At 47.8% G+C, this 18888-nt stretch overlaps 1 protein-coding gene across 1 annotated transcript in view; it reads right to left on the bottom strand.

The window, feature by feature from the left end:
- Window positions 1-435: 435 nt before the first annotated feature.
- Window positions 436-18888, bottom strand: part of ARHGAP10 (Rho GTPase activating protein 10) — a 341688-nt gene continuing 323235 nt past the window's right edge. Inside the window, exons 21-23 of the mRNA XM_017850073.1 lie at window positions 9872-10024; window positions 8678-8769; window positions 436-1219 (exon numbers count right to left, since the gene is read on the bottom strand). Coding sequence (XP_017705562.1) covers window positions 1131-1219; window positions 8678-8769; window positions 9872-10024 — 334 coding nt within the window. The 3' untranslated portion in view covers window positions 436-1130. The remainder of the gene's footprint in view (window positions 1220-8677; window positions 8770-9871; window positions 10025-18888) is intronic.

Here is an 18888-nt window from a genome sequence, read left to right as displayed (position 1 = left end):
CCTCAACACTGAAATTAATCCAGATGGAGATTAGTAAGGAGGCCTGGAAGGCAGAGGCAAGCTGGGAGGTGTGGGATAAGGGTGTACAATGGTGCTGGTAGGAGGGCTGGTCCCAGGGCACTGAGACAGCCCACACCAACCACTCAGGGCCAAAGCCCCAGCCCTGCTCCAGGTCCTGCAGGCACCAGGGTAGAGAGGCCTGTGCAGCCACTGGAGGAGATGTGAATGCCCTTCCAGGATTGCACACATCAGAGGCTGCCCCCGCCCCCGGGAACACGCCTCACTGCAAATACTCCAGGCTCCCTGCTAACAGATTCCACCTGTGAGCACGCCGGCAGTGGAGAGAGACGAGTCCCATCGCAGGCTGCCAATTCATAAATCAAGACAGGGCAATGACTTCCACGACCGCTTCTCCACATTAGGACAGACAAATCAAATAGTAAATTACAGTTTATTTCATTTACAGAGACCTTGAGGCAAAAAGGTGGTGTCTGGAAAAGAGCACACGGGTGAGGAGCACCGAGAAGCCTGTTACAAATACGCCAGTGCACGCCGCCACCGCAGTGAGCGTGGGGTCCCGCAGGTGGCCGTCTAGGAAGAGTAGGCTGGAGAAGCACGTCTCTCTGCTTCCCTCTGGCTTGAGACCATCTCCCCCGCACCAGCAGCAGCCGTCCCAGCCAGGCCGCCGGAGCCAGGCATGCGCTCTGCAGACCTATCGCTGTGAGCAGCACAGTTCCCTTGAACATCGCGGCAGCAGGTGCTCCGGGAGGAGAGGGAGCCGGGGTGGCTCTGGTGACGTGACTGCCAGTGGGGGCGACACAGGTGGCAGAAGGCTGCCCTCCCTCTCGTTCTATATGCTGGATAATTAAAATCCCAAGTCCCGATACTTGACAAATGAAAAGTCCATTCTGCGAATCCTGACATCCCCCTCCTGATCCACAATCACAGTTCAGTGCGGTGTGTTCCCATCCCCGCCCACGCCCCACCCCCAAGGCTGATCGTGATGATGGTAACTCCCAAGTGTGGAGGTACCTGTGGGTGCAGCCCAGAGCCTCAGAGGAGGAAGGCGGCTCTCTGCCCCCAGGCAGGTCCCTGGGTGCCAGGGTCAGCAGGGGCTCTGCTTCCAGGAGCTACAGCAGCTTGACGTAATTCTGTGGAATCAGCCCCCTCTTGCCGTTCAGAGTCCCTTCTAGCCAGCCAGGTTCCCTGGAGGTTTGTACTGAAAAGGAAGAGAAAAATCACCTTAACAAAATGTCCCCAAGTACTTGCCTCCTGGGTGTTCACTTAAAAGCTCAACCAGGGAGTGGCCAGTAGAGAACAGGGGCCACTTCTGGGATGCTGGGTCACAAAGTCTGCACCAGGGTCACTGACAGGCTCTGCCTCCCTGCACTGGCCACGACAATCCTCATCTACGTGGTCCCAAAGCAGCCTCCTAACCAGTGTCCCGGTTTCCAGTCCGGTCCCTTCCAACCCACTCTGCACAAAGATGCTCAGTGAACTGTCTAGAATACAGAGCTGATCACATCACTCCCCTGCTTAAAGTCAAACTGAAGCTTTTGCATTTTGTTTTGTTTTGTTTTTTTCTTCCTGAGAGGGAGTCTCACTCTGTTGCCCAGGCTGGAGTGCAGTGGCACTATCTCGGCTCACGGCAACCTCCGCCTCCCGGGTTCAAGCAATTCTCCCGCCTCGGCCTCCCGAGTAGCTGGGATTACAGGTAAGCACCACTATATGCCTGGCTAATTTTTGTATTTTTAGTAGAGATGGGGTTTCACCACATTGGCCAGCCTGGTCTTAAACTACTGACCTTGGCTGATCCATTTGCCTTGGTCCCCCAAAGTGCTGGGATTACAGGTGTGAGCCACCGCTCCCAGCCTCAAACTCAAGCTTCTTACTGGTCTGTAACACAGGCCCCTTGGCACCTGGCTCCAGTCGCCCCTACAGGAGCCCTTCACACTCCACTGGCACATCATGCATGTCAACTGCAATGAATCATCCAGAGAAATCCCAACTGCAACTCCAGGCCTTTGCAAGCGCAGTGCCTTCTGCCTGGAATGCCTTTCCCCCACCTCTTCACCGGGTAATTCCTCCTGTTTAGAGACCTGATTGGATGCCTCCTCCTCTGACAGTCTGGTCTGACTCCCACACTGGATTGGGAACTCCTGAAGGCAGCCTGAGCCTTATACATCTGGGCACGGTGCCTGGCACAATGGACTGTTCATAAATATTCACATGATACTTAACGAGGAAACTGCAGCCTGGACAGCAAAGGGCACAGGTCCAAGCACTCCTCACCAGGGTTCGGAAATGCAATACAGAAGCATTTCATAACCCCCAGCTGTGGGCAGTCCCCAGCTCAAACCCCCAACCATGGTCAGGTGCAGGCATGGCAGCCGTGGCATAAAGGAAAGGGGAGGCATGGGCTACTCCAGCAGACCAACTCGAAAGATGGCTTCCGATCACAACCTAGGAGAATAATTTCACATCAAAAACCAAGTACAGGCACACATGTCCATAACACACACGTTTCATGAAGCAGCACTCTTACCCTCACTGTGCGCACGCAATGCCTTCCTTTCTGTATTCTATTATTTTTTCCCCATGGATTTGTGTAGAAAAGTATTACTCTTTGAATGCTAATTGCAACTCAGCGAATTCAGTTCATGGTCCTCTAAGGTAGAGCTGCCCCACAGTTTGGAAGACACTGACAAGCCAATTCTAATTGTCCTTTGCAACAGGGTAACTGTTTGTTCTTCCCTCCCCTGGATGAACAGGAACACATTCTGGCTGTCTGCATTCCCCTAACCGCCTGCACTTTCCTTAAATTCAACAAGCTTCTGCCTTCAAGGCCTCCGTGCAGCTGTTCCCTTGGGCCTGAATGCTCTTCCCTGCCTTTATGCCTGGACAGCACCTACTCATGCTTCAAAGAGCAGCTTCAGCATCCCCCCACTTCCACGACTCCTCCCCTGGCTCCAGACCAGGTTGGGGCTCCCAGTTATGCACCCTGCATGTCCTGTGTGTGTGTGTGTGCACGCATACGTGTACATATAGGAGAGATACACTGAGACGTTCTTTTCTAGTCCAGACTGTGAGAGCATGTACCATCTATAACATGAGACCCGGCACCTAGCACAGTGTCAGACACATGATTATCTGTGTAATGAATGAATAAGCAAAATAAGAGATGTGCTCTCAAAGTGATCTGGCAGCAAGTCACTTTTTTCATGCCTTCAATGACCTTGACCCTGACACTGTTCTTCATACCAGGATTTTTAGAGACTTCTCACTTCATCCAAACACCCCAGCTGGCAATGCTACTAGTATGCAGCCACCATCAGGGAAAAGCTTTGGATTCTATGCAAAAGAGGCCCTCAGGGTTGTAACAATGTGGGGGCCTGAGTGGCAAGGGGCCCAGGGCTCAAGTCAGAGCCCGGGAGGAGACTCCTGGCTAGCTGGGTGCACCTGGGAAATTAACTCCTGGGCCTCGCTCAGCTGTTATCTGCAACACGGGGTTACTAGCACTTAGCCTGCAAGACCCGCTATGAGGAGGCAATAAGGTAGTCTCAAATAGTCTCACCTGCACATGCTTACTGTTTCTCCTCCTACCCTATACACACCACACACTTGCACAAACACAGACTCAGTATTAATAAAAGACAGGATGAACAGAGGAGGAAAAAGGTGATGTTCTACAATGCTGGAGGTGAAAGGAGGCTTGACTGGGGAAACCTCCCCAACCAACAAACCAAAGAGACGCCGCCACAACCCCATTCACCACCTCCCCAGCCCTCACCTCCCTGTAAGGCAGAAGCCAGTAGAGAGAGAGATGTCACTGCTTTACAGAGGTGACCAAGGGGGATCCTGTAACATCCAAGAGCCTTGGAAGTGGACCCGGCCAAGCGGCGGGCAGGGTGGGCTAGAAGGGTCTGGAGACCAACAGCAAGGTGTCCCCAAGCACAGGAAAAGTGGTTCTGCAGCTGCAGATGAGGCTGGCAGGCTCTCCCTCCCTCTCTGAAGATCTGACCTCTCTCAGTAGCATCGAACCCCAAAATACCCATCTGGGGCTCCTCTCCTAGTTTATCACACCACTACTCCCCCGAGCAGTGTCTACGCGGACAACAGGGCTCTGCTTTTCCATTCTTACGGGTGGAGAACATGGTGGCCTCAGTGTCTGTCATTTCCCACGCACCCTCCCTGTGCCTGCAGGTCTCAGTCCAAGAGCCTCACTCTGCTGCAGCCACGGTGTCCTCACAGCCTTTAGACCACAAGAGGGAACAAGATGGGTGTGGGGCAGGGACCCCAAGTAGCACGAGAGAGAAGCAGGTCCCTTCTACCAACTCAGTTTTCAGCATAACGTAGACAATGTGTGTGACAAACACTGAAATCACTGAAGTGTCATCAGCACACGGTGAGCGCCAGGAACCCACACTCAACTTCAGAACTGCCACAGGACCCACAGGGAGGCTGCGTCCTGGGCTCTGTCCTATCTCCCACCCCGAGGCAACCAGTAGCTTCAATGCTATGTTTCTCATTATCTTATCACAGCTATGGGTAAAATTCAGTTTTGTCACACAAGTCCATACCCCTAACAATATCCCATTTATTTTGCGTATGTGTGAGCTTAAGCAGAAGCACATAATGTCTAGTCACCTGGAACTTATTTTTCACTCAGTATTTTTTTCTCAGATTCCTGTGCTAGGAATCTACCTGGCAACGAAATCATTGGGCTGTGGGGTCTATATGCGATCAACTTTCCAGGATAATGCCAAATTGTTTTCCAGGGATTATTCTGTGTCTATCTGAGACCTTTCAAGTTTAATCGCCAGAGGCTTTTAAGGATTAATTTGGGCCACACTTGCTCCCCAACGTCTACACGTGGATGTTGACAAAGAGCCTGGGACAGCCAGGAAAGCAGCCCCGCTGCTGTTGCTGCTGCCACGTGGGGTCGCTCCTGGAAACCTCCTGCCTCAGCACCCTCCCAACCCTGCCCCTGGGGAGGCAACCACTGCCCATCAGACTGGAGCACACCTGTCTGGAAAGACGGCAGGACTGGCGGGTGGTCACCAGCAAAACCTATTTCCAGGATTCCCCAGGCCCAGAGAAAAGGGAAAGGTCCCTCTGGCCATCAAAGCAACATCACTGCCCCGAGACCTTACAAACACAGCCCTCTCCTGGGGTGAGGGGTGGGGGCGGGTGGGGGTTGGGAGGCATTGCCCCAGAGCAACAGCTAGGCATTAGTAAGTCTACTAAAGAAACACATCTTCCACCTAGAATTGGAACTCATAACTTAAGCCTGGCCCACCCAGTAAGAGCAAAGAACAAGGACAGTCATGGAGCTACACAATTGCTAAAGACCCCTGTGTCAACCACACTCCGGGTCAGGATTTCTCAGAGCTGCACACATCCCAAACCACATAACTACTGACGAGGCTGCCCGGGGGTCACTCTGACCTCGAGTTTGTTTTCTCCAAAGGCCACTGGGTGCCATAAACTGATTTCCTTTATTGCCTGTATGAGATACAAAAAGGAATGGCACTGCAAGAGCATCTATGGAGGCTGGAAGATTCCACATGGATAAGTGAACATAGGAAGAATGTCTTGGGCATTCCAGGGACACTAAGTATTGCTGGTCTGCAGAAAGGGAGCGTTCCCAGCAGCACTCCTGTGGGCTGAGCTGTCTCGAGTGGCCACTTGGAGCACTGCCTGGCTCCACAGAAGCTGTGGCCAGATGACCTGACAGTCTGTCCTCTCAGTGTCAGTTGTCAGACCGGAAGACCCCATAGCTGTTTAAGGAAGGGCTTCACTAGATGTGTTCTGGGCAAGCATCTGCTTTTAACTAGCTAAGAGATCAACTATGCACAGAAGATGTGAGGTGCAAACACACACACAGATAAACTCTGCTTAAGGGCTTGACACTGACTGTACCCGTTGAAGAAGTGTCCCTATTAAGCAGTAAGCCTAATGCTGTTGATTCTGAACACCTTCCACTACGTTATCTGCCCTGCTATGAAAGAATCAGGGGGGCACCTGCAAGACAAGTAGCTCACATTAAATGAGACACTCACATGCCTGGGTAGGGAGAGGGTGTCAACACATCCACAAGGTATTTTCCAAGTAGCCAGCCTTAGGAGAGGGACAGAATGAGGAGCTCCTGAGACACCCAGGGTGCCCCAGCCAGCAAAGTCCTGACAGAGCTAGACACCAGCACTGCAGAGCACAGAACCTGAGTGAGACACAACCTGGCTCAAAACATAGCCTCTTCTGAGGCACACTATGATGTACCCAGTGTGGCATCATGGTCAGCAGCCTCTCCCCCATACATCTGTAGCAACTCAGAACCCTCTTTTTCAGTGGCCCCAATGTGATCTTGATACAACATCAATGTTGTGGCCATCCCTGCCACTGAGGATGAAGAATCAGCTGCACAGAGTCCTAAAGGAGCCTGTTCCAGGTCACATGGAAGATAAGAAAGCCATGGTGTGAGCCCAGGCAAAATAACTGCAGAGTTCAGAATCCACGTTGCCTGCAATCAGTGGCTCTCCTCCTCCAAAACACACGGAGACACTGGTATGTGTGTGCACGTGTGTGTACATATGTACAAATGTGTGACTATGTCCGTGTACGTGTGTACATGCACACTTTTTAGAAAGACTCTAAGTCATCTCGGGAGACTTAAGTCTGGAGAACATAAGTCTGGAGAACATAAGTCTCCTGGGTCAGACGCCTACCAGCGTGTCCCCTTTTATCCAAACTGGCAGATCTGCACTGGCTTTAGGCACTGACCCTCATTCACATGGCTGTGTGCCCAGGAGAGGTGTCCTATACCCTGTGTGATTCTGATTGGTCTAAATCCTTGCAAATGATGGATTTGGGGTAAGCATGTGACTCAGTTCTGCATACTGGGATATGAGGATGGGTAAACTATGAAGAAAATCTTGGCAAAGTTTTCTCATACTTAAAGGAACACAAGGATGAGACACCTCCTTCCACCAGAGTGTGGCCATGATACATGGAAGTGTGGCAGTCATCTTGCTCCCGCCAGGGAAACCAGACAGAGGCCCAGGTCCATCAGCAGAGAACAGTTTCGCAGAGAGATGGAAATACTTCAGTCTTTGATAACATCTTTGAGAATATGAATTAAAATTAGAACTCCCTACTTCCAAACTTACTATGGTGCAAACTAATCCCTCCCCCAACCCATTTTTCTTTCTTGAGATGGGGTCTCACTATGTTATCCAGGCTGCCCTCAAACTCCTGGGCGCAAGTGATCCTCCTGCCTCAGCCTCTGCACGAGCTGGGATGACAGGTGTGCACCATCGCACCTGACTTTAATCCATCTTCATGACTGATTTAACCAGCTGTGTCAATTTCTGTTATTTGCAGCCTAAGGTATCCTAATAGATACACCTTCTACCATGGTAACTATCTCACAAACCATACTGCAGGAGGGAGTTCAGAGTCTTCTAAACAAATCTAATCACACAAAATAAAAATTCATCACATTTCTCAAATGAGTGCGTTTCAATACTACCATCTCAGCCTCCCCTTCAGCCACATGGTGTGCCGACATGAGACAGGCCTGGGGCAGGGCAACTACGTTCCACATTCTCTTGGCAAAACTACATGTATGTTATGGTAATGGAGGAATGATCTTGCTTCTATTCCAAGAACAAAATTTCTCCACAAAGTCTAATTCTGTTCCATGTGGGGTTTTGTTGTTGTTGTTTGTTTTCTGACACTACCAGGAGTCTCTGTCTCTGAAGAGCACATATCACACGCATATAGAAATCTGTTCTAAATGAGGCAACTTGCTTTCTAAAAAACAATCGTCAGCAAATGCTGCATTACTGACAATACACCACTGTGCCTCGTGTTGATACATTCCACATATCCCAAACATTCTGGATAATCAACCATTCCATTCCAAGCATCTCAGGTTCCTACTGCTTCCCTGGAACTCTTCTGAGGAGCTCCACCCACACATGACAGCACGGTTTCCATAGCAACCAATGCATTTCATAATGAGCAGGACTGGGGAGGGAAGAAAGCAAGAGCAGGGAAAAAAAGACACTGAGCCATAAGAGAACTTTTTGAAATATTCAACCAGGCATAGCTCCTACATGCTTGTGTATGAATATTAAATCCTCAAAAGCTACACCCTTGTTTCAATATGCAAAGTCAATACCTGAATCTGGAGACTCACACACTGTTCAAATCAGCAAAACTGTAAAGCACAAAAATGGTAAGGGAAATAGCAATCGAAAATTTTTAAGCATAGTAGTATTCTCTGATGACTCAGAGTTGGTAAACCTGAAGCGTTTAATGGACTTGGTTAGCAACTCTGGGAGAACAAATATAATAAAGTGTGCAAATCAGAAATATTTCTTAAGTGCAAGTGACACTAGCTTCTTCCTGTCAGGAGAGAAATGACCTGAATGAAGACCCACAAGATGAGATGGAGAATAACCAAGAAGAGAGCACAGTGGCATTCCAGCCATCAACAACAGGCCCCTGGTATTGGGGCCTAGGAGCCGAACACAGCAGCTTAATCCAGTCCAAAGCATCAAGCGGGACACTCACCCTCCCAACAACAGCACCATCACTGACCACTCCCTCCATTCAGCGGTCGTTAGTAATCCGGCCCACAGGATTAATAGACGAGGCTCCCACTAACACTTACCATCCTCAAAAATTGCTCCTATTTCAAAAGATAATTCCGAGCTGTGTTCAGCTTCACACGGATACACGGCTCGAGCCTTCCGACTGCTGACACTGAAAAGAAAGAAAACACAAAAGACACCAATGAAAATGTGGAAAACAGAGAGAAACCTCACCCCCAACCCCCTTCCCCAAATTTCACTGATGTCACCAGTAGGGCAACTCCTCCCGAAAAAGAAATTAACATGGAAGTGAACATCAGGCTAAGAATAGCACTTGATTTTCAAGTAAACGATGGGTTTCAAATTCAAGCCTTTCCTCAGGGAGCCTCCCTGAAGAGCTGTCACTGAACCACTTCACCTAATTCTCCTCCCTACCTGGTGGGATGCCCTTTCCTACCATTCAGCACTGTTAGAACCACAGGACATCTTTATTTCCAAGCACTTCAGTTGGTCTGTTAGGAAAAGCACACGCACCTGGAGACACACGGCCAGCCGGCAGAAGGAGGCGGCACACCCACACTCCACAGGTGGGAAACCACCAGCCCAGATCCACCCCAGGCAGCCACCGCTCTGGAAGGGGCTTGTTGCTCTTCCCTGAGTGTTCTGTATTTACACTGTGCCTCCACCCCAAGAAAGGCACACCAGGCCCAGCTTCTCACCATTTGTTAAAGCAACCTCTGTGTCCGTGCGTGAAAAGGATGGAAACCATGCTTTTAGCCAGTCTAATCAAATCCAAAGGAAACGCCTCACCTCACTGGCATGGGGGAAGCCACTGACAGGAAGAAGCACCTGAGCCACCACAGGTGGAAGAGCCTGCTGGAGGCCAGCAGCTCTATTCTCTGTGGACCTGGCCATTGGATGCCATGGAAGCGAATGTTTCCAGTGCCAGCTTGCCTACCTTTAAAACAAAGAATGTGCTTTATACTCATGAACAAGAAGTTCTTCCAAAATAAGAACTTCTTCATGAATGCACAACCAGCACGACAGAGTAGGTTCAAGCAGGTCTCATGTAAGGCAAATCCTCCAAAGAATTTGCTACTGAACTGGGTGAGGCACGCCCTGATACAAGGTGGTAAGTGCTGTCCATGAAGACCGGGATGCTGGGGGTATCTGGGTAAGCCTTTGCCAGCAGAGAACACAAGAACCTGCTCAGGTTCATCAAGCCCCCTGTGTGTGCTGCCACCATATTCCACATTCCACTCCAAACCACGTACCTTTCAGGTGGCTTGTCCAGTACAGTAGCAGGAGGAGAAAAGAGGAAAGGGGATGACCCGGGTGAAGGAGGTGTCACAGCTGGGTTGGAGCTTGTTGTGGTTGGAGACTGTGGGTTAAGCCACTGCACCATAGATGATCGGGTCTGACCTGGGCTAAAGGTAGGAGTTTGAAGGACAGGATTAATAGCAGAAAGGCCACAGAACATCAAATGCATGACATCCCAATCCCAGATGACTAGGTCGCTAATTCCCCTATCACTCCTGACCAGTAGGGACAGAGTCCTCTCTGCATCCTGCCGGGGCTACAGCCCAAACTACGGATAGCAACAACCCAGAAACCAGCCACAACCCCAAACTCAAGCTGTCTTACTGTCCTTCTCCAGGTTCTCCAATCTGTCCAACCTACTAGCACCCTATGAGTTCACTAATTAGAAAACCAGAATCTAATTGCTCAAAGGAGTAGTGGGATATTCAAGGTATTCATTTTTTCTAATTATAAGGAAAATCACAGGAGTCTAGCATCAAGCACGTGACCGGCAGCTGCAGAAGATCAGCTAAACATTTAAAGATCTTTCACCTGCTCCTACACGTATGGCCGTGCAAAAGAAAATGCCACTGGATTCAGGCTTCCTCTAGAGAGGGCTAAAGACTAGAAATGAACAGCAAAAACTTCTAGTGACCAGAGCATTTCTTAATATTTCCATTTCGTTTAAAGTTAATGTAAACAGGTCAGTGAACAGACACCTGGAATGGCCGCTAAGCTCAGAGGGAGAGTTCACGTAGTTGATCCGTGTTGATCTGAATTATTCTTCAGTGACCTCAGAACTGGAGGTTTGTGACTATGGTATATGATGTTCCCTTGAGAAGCGTCTCATTTCATTCAGTGACATTTTGAACACACACGTGTTCCCTGTCTGCGGCACCCAGGTGCTCTTCACCTCAGATGCCCGCCGTCTTCCGATAAACCAGTACACCAGTTTCCACGAGCAGTTCCCTGAGGCTTCCACATTCCTCAGCATGCTTAGACTGTTTCCCCTGCCAGAGAACTGGCACCGAGTTCTTCAGCACCAGCATGGTCTCCTGGACAGCCCCCAGGTGCAATCCTCCAACACAGCGACATTCAGCAACCTAGGGCCAAGTTTACCCACCTGTCTCCCCATATCCGATGCTCTTCCACCTGCCCGCCTACCAGGGGCCACGCCGCCCCAGCAGCCTCCTGTCTGCCACAGCTCTGCTTCCTGGCACTCCCACCTCTGCCTCAAGCTTTGCCTTTCCTCTCAAGCTCCCCGCCCTCCTCTGCCTGCTCTAATCTTGCCTTTCCTTGGCTCAGCTCCAGTTCCACCTCCCCCAATACTCCTCCTGTGGCCTCTCTAACCCATACACCTTCCCTGGAGGCCTGCGACACCAATAAATGAAAGGGCAAGTTGACACTGGTTGTTCTCCAATGGCTTCAAGTATTTCTCTTGCCTCTGCAGGAAGATCTTTAACTCTTTTTCCAGATCTCACGAAGCCAGGCAGAGTGGCAGGGACATGGAGCCATCAGCCAACATCTGAGCAACCAAATTAGAAAGTTCTAAAACCAAAATTGGATTTTACAAATCTGGTGCATAATTGACTTGGTAGGTATTTAATACACAGAAGCTTTCCTATGCTTTGGTCAGTAAAAACAGGGGGTCATTAAAAAAAACAAAACATTATTCTTCAAAGAGCTTATTTACAATTCCCCTATCCAGCCATTCATCTGGGAGTCATAAAACCTATTTTATCCCAAGGCAAGATACCTTATAAATTGTAAAGTGATCTGTATCACCAGTCACAAAAGTCACTCCGTTTTCTTTTTTAGCAGAAAAGGAACATTGAATGTTGTCTTACTAATCAGGAAGGAAAGGAGAAGTAGGTGTGAGTGAAGCCCTGGCAGGGAATTAAGGCCACAGTTAGCCAAAGAATTGCCAAGTTATCTCCCAGCAATCATTCAAGGTGCTTGGAGGGTGGCGGTGGAGGAAGATGAGATGTTTTGCCACACCCCCCTTCAGCTCTTCAGAGTCATAAATCATCAATGACTGCCATCCATCTGCCTAGAGGGAGGACAGTTACAGGAAGAAGATAAAGTAACTATGTGACTATATTTATGTGGCCCTTGAAAAATAAAGAGCATAAATTTTATAGCTATTGTCTGCTTAATCCTCACATCTTTCTTTAAAAAAGAAAACCTCCGTGTGTGGTGTGTGGTGTGTGGTGTGTGGTGTGTGGTGTGTAGTGTGTGGTGTGTGTGTGTGTGTGTGTGTGTGCGTGTGTGTAAAGGGAAAATACCCCTCGGTTTTTAGAAAGTGAAAGAACCACTGCGATGACAGATACAAAACAGAAAGCCCTGCCTGTCCCGCACCCTGGCTTTCTCCATCTCATTCCAAACAGGAACATAGAATCAGCAGTCCTTGTCCAGGGTCAAGTTCTCCACATTCATCTTTTTTGTTTTTTGTGATCTTTCTGTCGCTGTTTAACACATACATGTGCTATGTGATCCAGCACTAACCGGTTCACCAAGATTACCTCCCAGACTTCCCATGTAGACTTAAGTTTCTGTATGTGATGTCCTGGGTAATCTCAGAAGCCTCTACTAGGTGACTCCTTTGATTTCAGAACCCCACATGGGCAGACACACTGTGAGCTGGAATATTCACAAGACGGAGCAACATGCAAGGCTGGAGACAGTCTCTATGGAGATGAGGCAATGAGACGTGTGGACAACTGGAAGCCTGTGAAAGAAGAGACCTGTACAGCCAAACAAGGTTTGGGAAGCAGCAGAGCAGGTGGTTGGATAGAGGAAATTTTTCAGAGGCTTGTCGGCCAGGGAGGATCAGAAGTGAGTAAGAAATGAGTATATATACTTAAAAGGCAAGAAGTGAGTGTATATACTTAAGTCGTGTAATGAGTTCACATCTCAAGCCAGTACACATCAGATGATAGCATGTTTCATAGTGTCTCCCAAAAGCAAGCTGTCCATATTTTTTGGAAGGTCAAAACAAACAAACAAACAAACAAACAAAAAAAAAAAAAAAAAAACGTAAACATGAGCTTCGTTATATAACCATCTCCTACCTTCCAAACTTTGGGTAACTTTTAATAAGAAGATTCGAAAATTTTTTTAATATTACTTAAAATGTAATACCTACATTTTCTCAAAAAAACAGTAAGGTATTAGTTTCCAAAGAGAATTTCTGATATTCTCTTTCCCTTCTTTTATTTAAAACACTTTGAAGGAACATAGACATTTTGGAATGGCAGCCCATAAGCAAAGGACGAACAGCTTTTCCTCAACCTGGGCTCCAAGAGAGAACTGAGCCCTAAGGCACATCTATCTCTCTCTCTCTCAAAGAGTGAGCTTTACCCATCATAAAAGATCCGGATTTTCTAAGCTCCAAGTTTCTCTCTTGAGGCATGCAGGTGTGACCTGGCCCAAGCTGCATTGCCTTGTAAGAACCGGGACTCAGGGAACTGGCACAAGAAAACACTGATACTCTCATTGCTGTGATTAGTAGAGGCTGCTGGCTCCAACCCTGAGTCCCACGCCTTCTGCCACCATCCCGGAAACGATGGTAGGCTAATTTGGTAGCTCACAAGCAGGTAAAATTTCAGACCCTTCACAGTTCTTGACAGTATCATCACTGGGAGAACAAAAACACTCACTGGACCATTTTTTTGTACTCTGTGGTTCAGGGGAGAGCCCCAGCTTTTTCCCAAAGAACATCTTTGGGATGTTCTTTTTTCTTGTTGTCCCTTTAACTACAGATTTTTGATTAGTAAGACCAGCATGAGCACAAACCACCAATTCTGTTTAATGCCAGCCACTGATCAAGTACAAAAAAGCACCTCAGTGCCACGAGTTTCTTGAAAGCCAAGTTGCAGTTTGCGAACATGGAGGAAGAAGTCAACTGTTCCTAAAAAGCTCAGAAACCACATTTACCAAGACAGAAATATAGAGAACTACTCATATCTGTTCGCTGTCTTCCCAACTTCACACACTACACTGCAAAAGGCTTCTCCTAAAACAGGATTCCTCTCCATTTTCAGTATGGAAGAGCCAATGTCACCCTCCTTCCTTCTCACAGAAAGGGGACAAAGAGAAACAAGAGTGTTTCACTAAAAGCAGATGAAGATTTCAAATTGCTAATTTGGAAACACATTCCTGAAAATACATAGATTCAAAGTCTACCTGACTGTTCCTGAGGCCACAGAGGCATTTCTTGTGTTTAGGTGAGGTGGGTGGAAGAGCTGGGAAGACAGTAAGCAGGGAAATATGCATTTGTGTAAAGGATGAGGAAACTCTCTTCTTTAAAAAGTCAACACTCTTGCTTGGAAACACGGGCCTGAATTTCGAGGAAAGACCTTGTAGCCTTCAGGTGCAACAGTGGGGCCAAACCCCAAAACATGAAATTATGACAGTGCTGTGTATGTGTATACTTTACAAAGTGTATTTTTAGAAAATGGAACAGATCAGCAGTCCATGCTGCTTCTGATTCAAACTGCGATCCAATCTCCTCCAGTACCAGACTCTATGCTCCATGCATATTAAAAACGTTCTGGCAGCGGCAGATCACAAACATTTCAGAAAGGGGGAAGGGAATAGGGGCCTTAACTGTTAAAACTCGACACCAGCTGCACCGATCAGCAGAGAACTCCTGCATCTAACAAACATTTCTTGCATAACATAGACAGGTCAGGCTTTGGGCAGCACTAGAGGCACAAGCCCCTGATTCCAGCCTATATTAGCACTGAGTGCCATCTAAATTCAAAAGGGTAGAGTGAGGAGAATACGCACTAAGAAAAGAAATGAACGCTTATTTGAAGTGACTAAATCCCCCAAATACCAAGATATTTCACTACAGTTATACAATATGAGATCAAATCAGAAGTTTGCACTGCAATGAAAGATTCTAAACTCTCAGTTGCCAGGTCTCTGAGCAGAAACTAACACATTAGTGAAATGATCTTTCATGCCAGTCTCAGAAACATACAGCATAAGTCTAGAACAGCTGTCCTGGGCAAGAGTGTTTGAAAATGTTAATAAAGACAGAAGGAAATATTGTAGATCTGTATATTATGGGAAAATCTCTGTTCAAATAAATGCCAGTTATTCCTTAAGTGCCAGGAGAGGGAGAACTCCACACACAAGCACACTGTTTGGTTCCACACGAGCACACAAGCACACTGAGGGATAACAGCAGTGCAGAGAAACAAAGGCCTGTGACATACAAGTCGCCATAACCCACAGGGTTGGGGGAGGAGGCCTTTGCTGCCCATCAGGAAGGCTCATCATTTATGGTCTAAGGACTTCCTTTCAGTCCTTGTGCTAGTCCCTGGGGACACTCAGGCAACCGTGACACGACCTGCTCTCTAGCCGAGTGGAGAATGCCCAATTAATAACCATAATACAGGCACTGAGATCCATGTAGAGATCTGCCCACGGTCCCTCAGAGGAAGAGTGGAGGGAGCACCTAATAACCATGGGGATAGCCAGGAAGGCTTCCTGGAGGAGGCAGCATCTGTGTGGCGCTAATGCTGAAGCTGATGCTGCCATAGTCAACATCATCATCACCTCCCCATACCCAGGCTCATGCAAGGCACAACTGTGCAATCTAGCCCTGTGCTAGATGCAACATGCAGGCACAGTTCACTTATTCCCAACCACCCTATTACTCCACATGACATATGAGAAGACCATCTCAAAAAGGTGAAAGCAACTTACTCAAGGTCCTGTTTCTAGTAAACCCTGTTTTGACAAGACAGCACAGATCTCAGACCCTCAAGTCCTCTTGAGTGACTGGAATGGAATATGGAAAGAACGGTGAGAGAGATGTGAGTACTGGGATATTCAGGAGGCACAATCATAACCTAAAGGCAAAGAAAGGCCATTGAAGGATTGTACACATGCAAATTACAAATGCCTAAGACTCCGCCACTCCGCAGAGAGACCTGGGTGCCAAAGCTGGCAATGCCATTGCTGGCTGAGTGCCAGCTTGCAGTTTCTTCCCCCCCTAGGCTTGTTCCTCTTTTTGTTAATAGCTAGAGGCTATGCTGAGGAGGAAGCAAATGACTTAAGAGTTCTCCCCAGAGGTTGGCCCACAGTTGCCGTCGTTAGTCTGCACTTGGCGTCATCCACAACCAAAACTTGGCTGAGCAACTTAAACTCCCTCAGCTAATGTGAAGAGAGTCATGACTCACCGGCTGGGTCAACTGTGGGGTTTAAATGAGATAATGCACGTAAGGCACTGAAGCACAGTAAGCAGTCAATAAACGAAGCCCTCACTACTATTACATATTTCTGGTTCAGACCTTACCTCTGATTTCTAGGGTTATATCATCACTAACCATTTAATTTACCAAAAGACAACAAATCAGCTATGCAAAGGGAAAAAAGTATGGCTATATTAAGTAGATGTCATCATTTAAAAAATCTAAAGTTGCCAGGTACGGTGGCTCTCATCTGTAATCCCAGCACTTTGGGAGGCCGAGGCTGGTGGATCACGAGGTCAGGAGATCGAGACCATCCTGACTAGCACGGTGAAACCTCGTCTCTACTAAAAATACAAAAAATTAGCCAGCCGTGGTGGCAGGTGCCTGTAGTCCCGGCTACTCGGGAGGCTGAGGCAGGAGAATAGCGTGAACCCAGGAGGTGGAGCTTGCAGTGAGCTGAGATCGCGCCACTGCACTCCAGCCTGGGCAGCAGAGCAAGACTCTGTCTCAAAAAAAAAAAAAAAAAAAAAAAAATCTAAAGTTGCTAATAGAAACATGACACCTGGATTTGAGCTTGGAACAGAGAAAGAACATTATTGGAAAGACTGGTGAAGTCCACATTAAGTCTGTGGTTTAGTTAACAGTACTGTATCAACACTAATTTCATTACTTTTTAACAAACGTACCACAGTTCTGTAAGATGCTAAGGGCTGGGGCAGGGGTGGGGTGGGAAGTGAAGAGAGGAAGTGAAGGGTCTATGGAAACTCTGTACTATCTTTGTAATTTTCTGTAAACCTTAAACTATTCGAAAATAAAATTTATTTTAAATGATACATTATAAAAGAACAACCCCACATAGATTTTTCAGTCACTGAAACACTAATGGTCTTTTGAAATTATAAACAAACATTTGGGGGCATCCAAAACTCGTAGGGAAAATATCTGGTTGGTTTAATGACAAGAAGAGATGTGTGAAGCTTACACTTAAAATCACCTGCACTCTCCATCTACCACCACAGTGGTGAACTGCACTTCCTGAAGCTGGGTTTTAAGAAAGGTAGGCCCTTCCAAACACACTTGTTTTGATTAATGATTAGCTAGAGATCGGCAAACTTATTCTGTAAAGGGCCAGAGAGTAAATACTTGAAGCTTGGCAGGCTTTCTGCAACTACACAATTCTGCTATCACTGTCAGTCAAAAAGCAGCCACAGACAAAACGTAAACAACTAAGTGTAGCTGTGTTCTAATAAAACTTTATAAAGACAAGTGGCAGTGGGCCACAATTTGCTCACCCCTGGATTAAATGGACCAAATAAGAAGCCTGGGAGGGACATGGGGGTTGGGGGAGATGAAGGCAACTCAGATGGAGAATCCCCTCCGTCTTCACTGGTTTCGTGATGCAGGGCTCCCTTGTTGGTGCCTGGGGCTGACCCACACGTACCCAGTGCTTTCCTGCAGCAGAGGCCCTCTTCAACTGTACGAGATCACCTCCCAGGCAGCAGGGAGCCAGCCAATACAGGAACCCAGCACGTAAAAGCAGTAACTTGTTCACCTTTGAGAACAAATACCTTCTCCCTCCGTCCCCCCCGAGACGGAGTCTTGCTCTGTCCCTCAGGCTGGAGTGCAGTGGCGCAATCTCAGCTCATTGTAACCTCCGCCTTCCAGGTTCAAGCAATTCTCATGCCTCAGCCTCCCGAGCAGCTGGGATTACAGGTGGGTACCAACCACCATGCCAGGCTAATTTTTGGATTTTCAGTAGAGATGGGGTTTCACCATGTTGGCCAGGCTGGTCTCGGAACTCCTGACCTCAACTGATCCACCTGCCTCAGTCTCCCAAAGTGCTGGGATTACAGGTGTGAGCCACTGCACCCAGCTGAGAACAAATATCTTCTGCAGGAAGGACGCGGTCAGGGAGAGGAGGAAGGGCACTGCAGGAAATCCCCGAGCCCCATGAAGGAAGGCCTGCCATGTTTAATACTCAGTCCTCAACTTGTGTGATCCTGAGGCTCCTCTATGGATTTCCTCCTCCAACAAGAAAGGACATCACTACCTAGTCATCTGACAAGGTTCACTCCCAAACTCCACTCTCTTATAGCAAAAGTTCTTGGTTTTGCTGTAAGAGAACAGCTGCAGAATTACATCTCTGACCAATCTTCCACTCAAAGAGTTCTCCTTGAATCCTATCTTCCTTCCAGATGATCAGTGTGGAATCAGGTAAGAGGGCTGAACTTTAGCTTGCTAGCAGAACAGAAAAAGAACTGTAACTTCATTTCAGAAAATTAGGGGGCATTCGAGGTCTGAAGGTTATAGTGCTGCAGAGTCACTGACAGGAATGTTTCAACCAGCTGCCACCCAATGTCAGGGCTGAACATCTTCAACAGGGTCAAGCACAGCTCCAAAGAGACACAGATACTCTGCTCAGAAAAATCCACCAATTACTTACAAACAGATTTATGGGTTATTTGTTGTAATGGGTGCAGTACCTGGGTATGCGGCTCAGCATAAGTTATAAATGTGGTTGGGTCTCAGTAGGCTCCCCATGCCTTGATCATGTGATAGCCAAGGGTCTATTCTCAGAAGCTCTGACAAAGCAGATCCCCAAAGCAAGACACTAGGAGAGCAGCCCCAGCTGAGTCCTCTGGGAATAAATACAGTAACTGCTAAAAACAACACAACTTCAGGTCAACATCTAGAGCTTCTCCAAGGCTAGAAAGGTTCTCTCTCTGAGCTATTTAGTAAGGAGATTATGTAACTGATGAACCAGGAAGTTGGGGTCAAGTTAAACT

This window comes from Rhinopithecus bieti, unplaced genomic scaffold (assembly GCF_001698545.2).
Source record: "Rhinopithecus bieti isolate Rb0 unplaced genomic scaffold, ASM169854v2 scaffold_32105, whole genome shotgun sequence".
In the NCBI taxonomy this organism is placed as follows: domain Eukaryota; kingdom Metazoa; phylum Chordata; class Mammalia; order Primates; family Cercopithecidae; genus Rhinopithecus; species Rhinopithecus bieti.
This window is presented reverse-complemented; position numbering and strand designations above follow the sequence as displayed.